This window comes from Narcine bancroftii, chromosome 4, assembly GCF_036971445.1.
Source record: "Narcine bancroftii isolate sNarBan1 chromosome 4, sNarBan1.hap1, whole genome shotgun sequence".
Taxonomy (NCBI): Eukaryota; Metazoa; Chordata; class Chondrichthyes; order Torpediniformes; family Narcinidae; genus Narcine; species Narcine bancroftii.
Window position 1 is genome coordinate 69,740,546 of NC_091472.1, and position 14,287 is coordinate 69,754,832.

A 14,287-nucleotide genomic window follows, 5' to 3' on the forward strand; every position below is an offset into this window, starting at 1 on the left:
GTCAAAAAGAAACTGGTGGAACCTGGTGTACTGGTCTTCTGCCAGAGGATGGGCAATAAATTCGCTCACTCGCGATGCGTCCAATGTACTAATGACATTCCAAAATTTTGTGTCTTCCACCATTATACCCCGAAGACGAAACTGGGTTTCATCTTGAAGAAACCAAATTTGAGGCTGATGTGTCCAGAAAGGAGGCAAATGAAGCCCCACTGCATTAACTGCCATGACGGCGGCAGATGTTGTTGCTGTTGGAATGTCCTCCTTTTCCATAAGGATTCAAATTCGTTGAATCTTAACTTCAGGGTCACCAATTTGTAGCGGCTCCTACGGTAGATGCTACTAAATAAAGGCAAACACACACACACACACACACACACAAAGGTAATCAACTCAAGACTGGTTTATTGCAGACATACACAGACATTTTATTCCCTGGCTGTTAATGAACTTGTTAAAACTATGAGCCATTAGCGCACCGCTCCTTTAGGCAGGGGCTTCATCTGATCCACTCGCTGTACTTTGGCGCCCAGCACTGCTAGCCCGCGATGTGCCAGTTAAGTCTGTGAACTGACGATGGCGTTTCGCGATACTGCGCTGTGCACCCGCTACATCAGCATGTTATCAGGCTCTTCTAGCCCACAAGGTCGTGCTACCCAATTAAACTAATTAACTAACAAACCCCATGTTTTTGGAGGGTGTGAGGAACCTGGTGCACATGGTTGCAGCAGCCACTCCAGCTCCAAAGGTGCAATCTCTCATTCTGTTCATCTTGTCTATAATCAGAAAACACAGATTAAATGCAAGAAACACTAAAACCAGTAGGTCTATGAAGTAAGAGGACCAGATCATGAAGGTATTGAGTGAATATGACTTAATTAAAGCAGTAAGCCCCAACACCAAACTGAAGACTGTACCAGAAACTCGAGGAAGATGTCGTTGGAAACAGTGGGCATGCAAGCAGAAGCACACAAAGCATGCCAGCATTCATGAAAATCTCAAAGCTAATCCATCCAGGCCCATGTTCCTAACAATTTTACTTGCAAATATACAATCTCAGAAAAATTAACTGGATTATCTGCAACTGCATTTGATCTAGAGGGAAATAAAGGGCTGCTGCACTGTACCACTCTGGCACTAACAAGTAATTACATAAGTATGGCTCCAGGACTCCATTATGGATTCAGCCATGCAGCTAGCAATACGTTTCATTTTTTTGTTTAAGTGATTGTTGTGTACTGGGTATTGTGTTTGCGTGTGCACTATGGTCTGGAGATAACATACAAATTTCTTACAGCCAGTGATGTAATCCAACCCAGGTTGCTGGAGCTGTAATAGCATTATGCTAACCATTCCGCTAACCGTGCCACCAGTTCTTTTGTAGTGACGTTTATCTCAATGCAACCAATAACATGGTTTTGCTATTCTCACTTATTGCTCCTTGTGCAAAATAGCCATTACAGTTCCCCAGGGAAATATTCTAAATTTTATACCAGTGGTTCTCAACCTTTTTCTTTCCACTCACATACCACTTTAAGTAATCCCTATGCCATTGGTGCTCTGTGATTAGTAAGGGATTGCTTAAGGTGGTATGTGAGTGGAAAGAAAATGCTTGAAAACCACTGTTTTAATTGTACCTGATTGACTCGTTATGTGCATGGTTTAATAACTCCAAAGGAAATGGACCAATGACTATTTTTCTCAAGCAAATTATTTCAGTAACAATTGAGTCTAGAGCAGTGATTCTCAAACTTTCCTTCCCACTCATATACCACCTTAAGTAATCTCTTACTAATTACAGAGCATCGATGGCATAGGGATTACTTAAAGTGGTGTTAATGAGTGGAAAGAAAAAGGTTGAGAACCACTGCACTAATAGTGTGAAAATCCACAGACATTGTCTCTGAAGGGACTCCTCTTTTGCTTCTGTTTTTCTTATTGTTGGGGGCACTGGGCAATGGTAGTGGTGCCTCTTTGTGGTCCTTTATGGCAGGTGAAAGTTGATGAAATTTACATATTAGATTTTATGTATTATTACACAAGAATAAAGGAATCTTAAATAATTTACAGGTTGACAAGATTGTAAGATTCTATTACTGTTTCATTTATTACTATTTCACACCCTTATTGTTTCATTTATGTAACTTGACCAAATGTTATACCTTGAAACTAATTTGTTTGATGGCTCCATATGATTAGAACAGGTCACTTTACAAAATTTTCTCATCTAAAAATTGCCATTATTATTTTCTGTTAGGGTTTTGTTCAAGGAGTGTCCAAGTTTACTTGGCCTAAAATAGAATGTATAAAATTTAAGAGTGTGCTAATTAATTTCAAATAAAGATGGGAAATGCTTGGCTTGGCTATCGTCTGTGTCAAAATGGCTGTTTATTTCCAGCAGAGTTTGCTGCAGATTTACTTTGCATCCAAATCATGACGTAAAATAAACCAATTTTTTAAAAAAATAATATCAAAACAAACCAGTTCAATTGATGGATTTATTTTTGGTTGTAGCTACAACTGGGCACAATTATCCAGCAAATGCAGAATGCTGATAACTTCATTGATCCAATTTGGGAGGCCAGTCAACATCTACAGACTAAAGAAATTAAAAGTTAATGAATTATACCATGAATATAGGATTAATTCCAAGTTCCTAAAGTAACTTTTCAAAATGGAATATTTCAAGTCCATTAGACAACTCGGGTTTTTCAGCCAGAAGTCCGTAACAAATTTTTTCATGATATCAGGGGAGCTGTCGAGCAGAGCAGATTCAATCCCGACAAACAAGCAACAACCTCTCAAGGAACATACACAACACACTTTTTCTCCCTTTGCCGTGAGAGAAAAATACCAATTTCTTCTTGGCGACTGGAAAAATGATGCAAGAATCTGAAGCAGGGTATCTTAAATGTGCACGTAGTATAGACAAAAGAGCATGCAAGACAGCAAGAAAACAGTCACTAATGAGTAAAATGCAACTATTGGAGTCAACGTATTAGCACAATTATAATGAGTAACTGCAAGTTGGCACAGACATGGAAAATTTGCAATTAACAAATGCAAGTCAGAATAAAGCAGTGGAGAGACAGAGTTGTGCAAGGGTAGGTGAGAGAAAGGCAATAGGGCACTCAATTATAATGGCTATGATAATTGTCTGAGGCCTATTGAATAAACAGAGAGTAGGAATAAAGGGTTCCTATTCTGTTTGGTTACCAGTGACAATCCACAGAGGGTTGGTGTAGGGGCTGCTGCTTTTTACACTGTAGAGCACGTTGTGCTGTAGGTAGAGCAAGGCTGCAGAGAGACGTATCGATTAGGACAACGGGCAAGGAGGTGGCAGATGAAGTACAATGTTGGAAATTGTACGGTCATACACTTTGGTACAAGATTATAGATGTACAAGAGAAATAGATATATTATTTAGATGGGGAGAAAATTCAAAATTCTGAGGAGCAAAGGGACTTGCAAGTCCTCATGCAGGAAATCCTAAAGTTTGACCTCCAGGTTGAGTTGGTGGTGAAGAAGGTGAATGCAATGTTGGCATTCATTTCTAAGGGATAGCAATATATGATAAGGGATGTAATGTTGAGATTTCATAAAGCACTGGTGAGACCCTAGTTGGAGTATTGTGCACAGTTTTGGCTGCCTTTTTTGAGAAAAGATGTGCTGGCATTGGAAAGGATTCAGAGACTATTTATTGGAATGATACCAGGAATTAAAGATTTAGCATATGAGGAATGATTGTCAGTTCTTGGACTGTACTCATTGAAGTATAGAAGGAAGAGGGGGGACCTCAGAGACATTTCAAATGCTGAAAGACCTGGACAGAGTAGCTGTGGCAAGGATGTTTCCAATGCTAAGGGATTCTAGGACAAGAGGGCATAACTTCAAGATAAAAGGACATCAATTTAAAACAGAGATTGTGGGTGTTTTTAAGGCAGAGATTGATAGGTATTTGATTAGTCAGGGCATCAAGGGTTACAGGGAAAAAGCCAGGGAGTGGGGCTGAGCAGGTGGATGAATCATGATAAGAATGGCAGAGCAAACTTGATGGGCCAATTAGCCTACTTCTGTTCTTTTTCTTATGATCTTGGAACTATAATTCACTCAGGCAGAAAGATCCTCTCATCATTTCACCCTACATCCAGTTGCTTGATAAATGAGCCATGGATGTAGGGTGAGATTTGAAAGAGGGGACAGAATGTCATGTATCCAAGTTTTATGATGACATTAAATTGAGTGGAAAAGCAAATTGTGCAGAGGATACGGAGAGTGTGCAGAGAGATAGAGGTAGGTTAAGTGAGTGGGAAAAGGTCTGGCAGATAGAGTACAATGTTGGTAAAGGTGAGGCTATCCTCTTCAGAAGGAAAAATGGAATATCAGAATATTATTTAAATGGCAAGAAATTGCAGCATGCTGGCATGCAGAAGGACCTGGGAGTGCTTGTGCATGAATCACAAAACGTTGGTTTACAGGTACAGCAGACTGTCAAGAAGGCAAATTGAATGTTGGCCTTCATTGCTAGAGGGATTGATTTTAAGAGAAGGGAGGTTATGCTGCAACTGTACAGGGAACTGGTGAGACTATATCTGGAGTACTGTGGGCAGTTCTGGTCTCCTTACTGGAAGAAGATGTTACAGAGTTTTGTGTTGTGTATTGGCCTATGTGTTGTGCAGTTTTATGTTAAAAAGTGACAGTTTGCCTTAGAGAGTCAAGGTGAAGGTGGACTGCTGAGAGAGTTGGAGACGGACTGAGCAAGGATAGAAAATGATCTAAAAATTTCTGGACTTGGATGATAAGCCACCACTGGGTGGTGCTGTGGAGTGGAAGGTGGCCCAGAGCACGAGTCGTGGTCTGGAGGACAGCTTAGAATGTTGGGATTTCAAAAAGGATGAACATTCTGAAGGCAGCCAGAAGGATCCGGACCAAGCCAGTGGTTCCTCTCTCTGCAAGCAACACAAGACAACTTCAAATTTTGTGCTCTCTCTGTCTCTCAAAGATCTTTTGGCTTCAGTTTACCAAACAAACTGAATTTTATGATCTTTGCTTCAGTTGAGATCAAAGTTTTTTGAATCTTGTGTGTTTTGTGTCTACGTTTTTCTGTGGGCTGGTTGGAAATATAACTTAGACTTTAATTACATATGTTATAATTAGGCTGGGGAATTTATTAGTTTTACACTGTTTTAGAAATTTGCATAGTAACTAGTGGGCAATGTTATGAAAGGGGGGGTTTTGAATTAAAGTTTGAAGGTGAATTTTTGTTAATAAAGGAATTGTTCATCTTTACCCCTGTGTGATATACTTTCTTTGTGGTTGCTAGTTTGATCTTGTAACAAAGGATATACTGGCTTTGGAGGCAGTGCAGAGGAGATTCACCAAGTTGATTCCAAAGATGAAGCAGTTGGCCTATGAGGGGAGATTGAGTTGTAGAAACCTGTACTCGCTGGAATTAAAAAGAATGAGAGGGATCTTACAGAAACATATAACATTATGAAAGCAAAAGATAAGATGGAGGTAGGCAAGTTCTTTCCATTGGTGGGTGGGTGGGGAAACGAGACCAGACTATAGCCGCAAGATTCAGGATAGTAGATTTAGGACAGAGATGAGGAGGAACTGCTTTTCCCAGAAGCTGCTGAATCTCTGGAATTTGCTGCCCAATGAAGAAGTGGAGATGACCCCAGTAAATATATTTAAGACAAGGTTGGATATATTTCTACATAGCAAGGAAATTAAGGGATTATGGGGAAAAGGCGGGTAGGTGGAGATAAGCCTATCATCAGATCAGCCATGATCTCAATGAATGGTGGAGTAGGCTCGATGGGTGGGATGGCCTAACTCCTGCTCCTATTTCTTTTGTTCTTATGCTCTTAAGATGGTTCCTTAAATTAGGAAATCTAGAACTGGGGCAGTCTCAGGATAAAGGAATAGCTAATTATTCATCTTTGAAATTGTTTTGAAAAAAGAGTTATGAATATCATGGTCAAGAGAAAGATTCTTGGGATCAGAGGAAATTGCAAGGTTACAGGGATCAGGGAGGAAAGTAGAGTTGTGGCCATAGTTAGGCCAATCATGATACTGTACGGCAGTCTGCCAGGGCCATGACTCACTTCTGCTCTGATGCTAGAAGTTCCTATCAGATTAACTGCTTACTGTCAGCATATTGGCTACCACATTTCCTACACAAGCACAACTGCAATTTCCCACAGACCTGAGAAGATCTACCTTGTAACATTCAGCTCCAACAATTTGATCTGCATTTCAACTATTAACAGAAACAATGATCTCAAATTGCAATTGATGGAAGAAAGTTGTTTCTTTCATGGCAATGTGCTGGACTTGGAGGTACCAACTCAAAAAACAGTAAATTCTTAAGATTAACATACACTATAAATAAAGACTGGAGAAATGATTTTCACCTCCACATCGAGTTCAAGAATATCAGTTGTCATGTTCATCAGCATGCCAAGATTTGGCTTTGTGCGTCCAAAGTCTCCATGCACAAACTCTTTAACATAGCTACGGGATAGTTAAGGATTTTTTTATTTTTTTTTAATAATTACCATTCAGCAGAATGTGGTGAAGTTCAGAATGTTTTTAAAAGAAATTTCACTGCAATTTGCACATTAGCAGGGTATATGTTTTTTTAAAATCCAGAATGGAGTTTAAAGCTTTTCCAGGCAGGAAATCAGTTAGGACAGATAAAATACTAAAATGAGTGCATCAGGATTCATTGATCAAACAAATAAAAGTACAAAACACAGGAGTTCACCACTGGGAATTGGAAAATCTTGTCCACCACAGCTCTCTCTGTATTTATATTTTCCTCCTTTTCTTTCCTTTGATATATCTTTTGGAGGGGGATCTTGAACACTGGTTTCACAGAGATGAGTAATTTAGTGTGGTTTCTCCGATGTCAAGGTAAGAAGGAAATACTTATAGTCGAGCATCTTATCTCTTCAAAAGCACTGCTGTCACTAGATCAGTTTCTTTCAGGACCCTGCCAGCTGTGAGGTGGCACACTTCTTACCCTGTTCCCAGTGCATGGATTTGAGGTTCTTATCACCATTCTGAAAGTTCCTTCTCATCTCTGAATGAGCATGAGCCCAAAACACGGGTATCAATGGGGATTTTGCAAGTTTCAAGCTTTGAGTGTATCTGGAGTCTTTTCCTCTGCCTGTCTGGTGACAAAGCTAGACAGAACATCTGATTTAGGAATCTGGGGTCCGGCACGCAAATGACAGGGCTGGTCCAACAAAGCTAATTGTACAATTACAGCCAGTATATATATAGCACATACTACAGGCATGGGGGCTAGTGGGAGAGGGAGAGAACAATTAAAGTGATGAATGGAATGCCAATTAAGCAGGCTACTTTGTCCCAAATGGTGTTGAGCTTTGTAATTGTTTCTTAAAGATGTACTTCTCCATTAAAGGTTATGTGCATATACATTAAGTGCAGGCTTAGGCCACTTGACTCCTCAAGCCTGGTCTTCATGCAATAAGATCATGACCAATTTGACTATAATCTCCATATCTCTACCTATCCTCTATAATCTTTCACTCCCATGCTTATACAGGATTTATCTACATCTGTCTAAAATATAGTCAAAGACGCTGCTTCCTGGCTTATCCTTTGAGGCGTTAGGAGGCGAGTCAGTTGTTGCAAATCAACCAGTCTCTGACCTGTTCATAGCTGCAGTATATATGTGGTGGATTTGGATGACTTCCTGGTCATTGGCGGCCACAAAGTGTTTATTGTGGGAGAAGCGACAATAGTAAGGTGGAGGAGAAGCCTGAGGGACAACCCGACAGAAAAGGTGACCAGGGCAGCGAGCAGATCAGCGAGAGGCTCAGCAGGTAAGGGACTCATATCAGGCTACGTACTGCTGGAGACTGGCTTGTGGAAACCAGATATTGGGATTGGGACTCATGAGGCAAGGAGGGCTTCCAATGGACCTCAGGTACTGACACTTGCTGATCACGTTGGGGGGGGGGTTCAGAATTGGCTTGGCGATGAAGCAGATGCAAAGATTGTGGGAGTGCAGGAGATGAATCCATGGACATCGAGTCTCTGAAGAGACTCTTTTTGGCTTCCCTTTCTCTTATTGGTGTCTGTGTCTTTGCGCCAAGCAAAATTGACAAATGTGTATTTATTACACGACAATAAAGGAATCTTGAATCATACAGTCTATGAAGGTCAACATATGGCACTTAGGTGGCACCTGTCAGGCCATGTGTGATTCTTGGTGTGATCTTGCTGTGTGCACCAGGACTGTATTATTTCTGAGGAATTATCAATACAATGAAGCATCATGTAGTCAATAGCAAACTACCCAACTTCTGTCCTCAATGATACAGCAGCTGAAGAAAGTCAACCCCTGCATACAGAGAGATGTCTGGGGCTGGGATGATCAACCAGGTTCCCTTGTGTAAGACACAACTTTAACTATTGGAATGTTTTCTGAATAGGTCTAGACACATCAATCATACTTGGTCAAGGATTGCTTTGGAATGCTCTTTCACTGGAATTTAACTCTTTTGCCAATGCCTGATGAGATATGGAACCAAACGATACTGAAAATTCCCACACTGGGCATTGGCCAGCAGATTATTAAAGCACCAGTTAAAATCACTGTTGAGTTTTGCACTGTCCAGTAGATGACAGTGTTCTATTTGTACTGGACTAGGTTGTCTTAGAGCTAGGACTATTCCTGAACCACATGTCTTTAGGACTAAACCTGGGATGCTGCTTGGTTACATAGTCTTTGGCAAATCCACTGCTCTTGGCATTTACTTGATATCATATGCAGTGAGTCATTAGCTGATGATCATTCAAGCCTTGAGTGATGGTAGAGGGCTTGCAAGGTAGCTGAGATGGATCAACCATTGGGCACTTCTGGCTGAATATAGTTGTGAAGCTTCAGCCTCATCATCAGAAGTCACACAATGGGCCATGTCACTGGTGAAGATGGGGAGGTACTTGGAGCAATCTGCTCCTGTTACCTGCTAAATTGTGCACCATCATTCACTGGTTAATGCAGCGGGGCTATATCTTTGATATGATCTGTTGGTTTGCTCTGTCTGTGGGAAAAGGTTTTTTTTTCACAATTACACTTCCATTGCAGATTCACCAGATGACAATTTTAAGAGTACTGGTGTTGTTTCCAGCATGGCCTTTTTTCATTCCTGAAATGACAGCAACTCTTCCATTACAATCAAGCTACTGGATTCAAAGTACTGTATAATTATGCTGCTTTCGGTGGACCATAGTTGCCCAGTTAATACCTGTCTGTTTTGATAAGTGAGACTAAAACAGCACTGTCTTATTTCCTGACAGGAAAACAGATCGGTTTTGAAAATGCTTCTTTTGCTTTATCATTCTGCAAACAAAAAAAGATACGATCCAGCCTGAGTCTTCAAATAAAGACGAAAATGATGTTGATCTACATATTCTACTTTCATGTCGTGTATTACCCGTGTTCTTACAACTAGAGGTCGACGGTGAAGAACTCGCAGTGGAGTTTTCTGGTCAATCTTTAGGTTCTACAGATATAGATCAATATATTATATTGTCATAATTAATTATACATTCACTTAAATTTCATGTCTCTAATTTACAAAGATAAATCTTTCAAAATATTGTTACATTTCACATCTTAGAAACTGTGCTAATGCAAATTTCAGATATTCTAGGATAATCAATAATCTTTGCAAGAAACTATTGTTTAGAAATGAGCCAAAAATACATTTTGTAACAAAGTCCTCCTTTTTGATCCATTGGGATTAAAGTTTCATCCTGACTTGTTCCCATTTAATCAAGTTCCTTGATATTTGATTAACTCATTTTGAAATTTCCCTGTAAATAAACCCAGCTGACTATTCAAAACAATAATGTAAATACCTGTCTATTGCAAGGCAGTAATGGTCAATGAACACTTGAACACTTAACATAGCTATCAACTACAGCTTACAAAGTAAAATGAAAATGTGCATCCGCTTGCAATTCAGAGATTGACAGATGTCTTTGACAGAACATTTCCATTGCTCACTTCTATATTCTGCAGGTCATAATTTGTTTTGTAAAGAATATGTGCTCAGAATATGCCATGCATTTCAGATAGGATCTGACTAATTTCATTTTTTTTTACAGCAATTTGCTACATTCATGAAGACAGTTCTGCAGCACACAATGTTAGATCTCCTGAGAAATCACAAATATTTACAATGTAATAGAAATCTATTCTGATTAACATTATACAAGGCTGCTCCACCTATCATTCTTCCAAATTGTTCATTCTGATTTGCAGTTTTCTCTTTGAATATCATCTGTCAATTATCCTTCCAAATTTGATGGCAGCATTTATTATTTCATCATATACTTTGAAAATGTGCTCTTAACTGCCACATTTAGTTTCCTTGTCACTGTAAAAAATATTCCCTCCCAAAACTGTGATTAATCAATGAGTCCTGAAAAATCTATTTCATATTTCGCATGCTAACATCTATTCAGCATTACATAAAAGCCCAGTCATTCAGTACTTCAGGAACCAGCATGGAGTTGCTCTCTGGATAGCTCCCAGGCTCAATTCAGGTTAACCAATATGATTAAATAAATAGTACATGCTGAATAACTGAACCTTTATTTAACAGCCTTCTTTTCATGTCCAGAGAAAGCATAGATCTTTTCCTGAAAAAAAACATGTCCTACCTTGGGAGATTAATGTAAAATTAAACATTTTAAAAAAAACATAAAAGCTTGCTACTGGTAATGAAAACACTCAATTTCACAGCAACATTTACTCTGCCAGAGATGCAAAGTTGCCCTTATTTTAGATTAAAAAGGAGCACCGTCTCACTTTACTGATCATACCCACAAAACTCAATTCTCACTAATGCACGCGTTATGGCCACAAGAACATAGGGTTACAAAGTGCAAGTTAAAGCCAAGAATCATAAAACTGACTTTGAGATTTTATTTTCCCATGCCACACATTATCCCGAAGTTAAGTGACAACTTTGTTTCTTAGTACCTTTATATCCTGGAGAAAATCAATATCATTTTTTTCTATAGCCTTCTCTGTCCAAATTAGGGCACTATATGACTTTGTCTTCTCTTCTTCTCCTTCCTTCATATGTCCTATTGCTTCCCTAAACAAACACACTGCGAATAAGTTACTTTTTAATATCATTAATATAGGGAATAAATGCAAAGATATTGACTGTGTGGTGGAACCACTGGACTCTGGAGTGTACATCCACAGATCCCTGATGTATCTGTAATGAGATTTTAAAAAGTATCCAGGATGTTCTCTCTTAACCAAGTTACAGAATACGAGAGCAGGGTCTTACACAACGGTATACAACACAAGTTAGCCCACTATTTGAACAGTGAACACAGTTATGGACATCATATACAGGAAGATACAATTTTAGAGGAGGCTGCAGTCAAGATTTTCAAGGAAGTTGTAAGGATTGGAAGCTTATGACTACAAGGACACGTCATGCATATATTTAAGTTGTTTTCTTAGGAACAGAGGAAGTTGGGAAGAACAGGAACCAAGATGAAGGACCGAAAAAGGCACAAAGGGAAAACCCATTTCCCTTTGCAGAGGAGTGAAAAGTTAGGGAGGATAGATTGGCAGAAGGAATGTAGGGGTCTGGAATTCATTGCCTGAAAGAATGATAAGAGCAGAAACCTTCATCACATTTAAAAAGTACTTGGATATATTTAAGAGTTGAAACTGGGTAGCTCTTTCAGTTGTTACAGACAGGATAGATTGAGTAGCCCCCTTATGCGATTCCATTTCAAATATACATTTGGATCTTAATTTAAATGGACATGCTTACCTGGTCACTATCTGTAAATCCCGAACTTGAATTTTATCAGTAGAATTATTAATTTTCTGTAGAGAGCACAAAGGGTACACACATAAGTAAAACAATTATGATTGGTTTTGGAAATTAATTTTCTCTACTTCAATTACCTGTTGAAGCTCTTTTATCTCTTGTTGAAGAAAGGACGTTCTTCGTGGGTTCAGCAGCTCAATCGCAAATGGTCTACCTACAAAAATTACCATTTAAAATATTAAGTATACTACCATTTATACTATGAAATATTCAAGTTAATAAATTATTTCAATCACCAAATAATCATAAGGTCCAGTAACTCGAAGTGTCAATGATGTTAGTAAACAATTCTTTACCAATAGTTCATTGGCATAAATATCCCCAAAATTATAATGTTATTAATGCAAACCCTATTATTTTAATCAAAACTGTATTCAGTGATACACAAATATTCAAATATCATAATATGTGATACAGCTTTAACCATATAACCACTTACAGCACAGAACAGGCCAGTTCGGCCCTACTAGTCCATGGCGTAGCAAATCCCCACCCTCCTAGTCCCACTGACCAGCACCTGGTCCATACCCCTCTAGTCCCCTCCTATCCATGTAACGATCCAGTCTTTCCTTAAATGTAACCAATGATCCCGCCTCGACCACGTCTGCCGGAAGCTCATTCCACATCCCCACCACCCTCTGCGTAAAGAAATTTCCCCTCATGTTCCCCTTATAATTTTCCCCTTCAATCTTAAACCATGTTCTCTAGTTTGAATCTCCCCCTTTCTTAATTGAAAAAGCCTATCCACATTTACTCTGTCTGTCCCTTTTAAAATCTTAAACACCTCTATCAAGTCCCCTCTCAATCTTCTACGCTCCAAAGAAAGCCCCAGTCTGCACAACCTTTCCCTGTAACTCAGACCCTGAAATCCTGTCAACATTCTCGTGAACATTCTCTGCACTCTCTCTATTTTGTTTATATCTTTCCTATAATTTAGTGACCAAAACTGTACACAGTACTCCAAATTTGGCCTCACCAATGCCTTGTACAATTTCATCATAACCTCCCTACTCTTGAATTCAATACTCCGATTTATGAAGGCCAACATTCCAAATGCCTTCTTCACACCATCTACCTGAGTATCAGCCTTGAGGGTACTATTTACCATAACTCCTAAATCCCTTTGTTGCTCTGCACTCCTCAATTGTGTACCATTCAATGTATATGACCTATTTAAATTTGCCTTTCCAAAATGCAGCACCTCACATTTATCTGTATTAAATTCCATCAGCCATTTCTCAGCCCACACCTCCAGCCTTCCTAAATCACCTTTTAATCTACGGTAATCTACCTCACTGTCCACAACACCACCAATCTTTGTGTCATCCGCAAACTTGCTTATCCAATTCTCCACCCCTACATCCAGATCGTTAATATATATAACAAATAATAGTGGACCCAGGACCGAACCCTGAGGAACTCCACTAGTCACCGGCCTCCAATTGGACAAACAATTTTCTACCACTACTCTCTGACACCTTCCATCCAACCACTGCTGAATCCATTTCACTACCTCCTTATTTATACCTTTTTAAAACAGTTTTTTTTCTCCCATTTCATATTACAAAAAAAAACAGCTTATTGTAGCAGGTTTGCTAGTTATAGCTCGAGGTATAATGGGTAATAGCTCGACGTTGAAAGAAGACTCGCACACCAGTGGAGTGTAATTGATACTGGCTTCATTGGGCTGCAGCTCTGCCTTTTAAAGGCAGACAGCCATGTCACCACCGGGGCGTGACTTGAGCGAGGCCAGATGCTGATTGGCTGTTCCAGTTGCGCGGGCCCAGATTGGACCCACTGCAATCCACTGGCGGAGATTGGTTGATTCAACCCCTATTCCTGTGGCCAATGGGAGCAGGTGCTTCATCCCGTGTGCTGCCTACCCAATCTGTGTTCGACGGCTGTTTGCTGCATTGGCCCGCTACATAATTATATTTATGTAGAGACCACTGTCCCTTGAGCAGAAAATCTACTTCATGATGAGATAAGCTGCACTTCTACTTTCCAGCTTACTTCCATTCTGGGTGCCCAATTTGTTCAAATAGGTCTCTTCCTTTAAGAAAGAGCAGACCTTGTGCTCTACTGCGAATCACCTTTGTGGTTGATCTAAATACTCATCATAGTTGGTAAAATAGTACAAATAGTATAGATTATCACACATGTAAATCACTAAGCTCCATCCTCGAATAACATCAACAAAATGTTTGAATTAAGGAAACTTTTTTCTTCTGACTTGTTTAGACACAGAAAGAAAACTGATCCACACCTTGAGTAGATTGTGCCCAATCTGTAGTTCGAACCCTTTGATCCCAAGATATCAAAAGCTATTTCAATCTTGAAAATTTCAATTTAATCAACACATTTGAGGGAGGGAGTTCCAA

General features: G+C 39.5%; 1 protein-coding gene across 9 annotated transcripts in view; it reads right to left on the reverse strand.

The window, feature by feature from the left end:
- Positions 1 to 431: 431 nt before the first annotated feature.
- The window catches only part of pus10 (pseudouridine synthase 10), a 103,133-nt gene continuing 89,277 nt past the window's right edge, over positions 432 to 14,287 (reverse strand). For 8 of the 9 annotated variants that reach the window (XM_069931531.1, XM_069931536.1, XM_069931534.1 and 5 more), the window contains 6 exons: positions 11,984 to 12,060; positions 11,847 to 11,902; positions 11,030 to 11,147; positions 9,400 to 9,542; positions 6,417 to 6,516; positions 2,482 to 2,596 (listed from right to left, as the gene is read on the reverse strand). In XM_069931531.1, the coding sequence (XP_069787632.1) occupies positions 2,558 to 2,596; positions 6,417 to 6,516; positions 9,400 to 9,542; positions 11,030 to 11,147; positions 11,847 to 11,902; positions 11,984 to 12,060 (533 nt within the window). In that variant the 3' untranslated portion in view covers positions 2,482 to 2,557. Of the gene's footprint in view, positions 774 to 2,481; positions 2,597 to 6,416; positions 6,517 to 9,399; positions 9,543 to 11,029; positions 11,148 to 11,846; positions 11,903 to 11,983; positions 12,061 to 14,287 lie in introns of those variants that run through there. The other variant, XM_069931533.1, reaches the window with a different exon arrangement.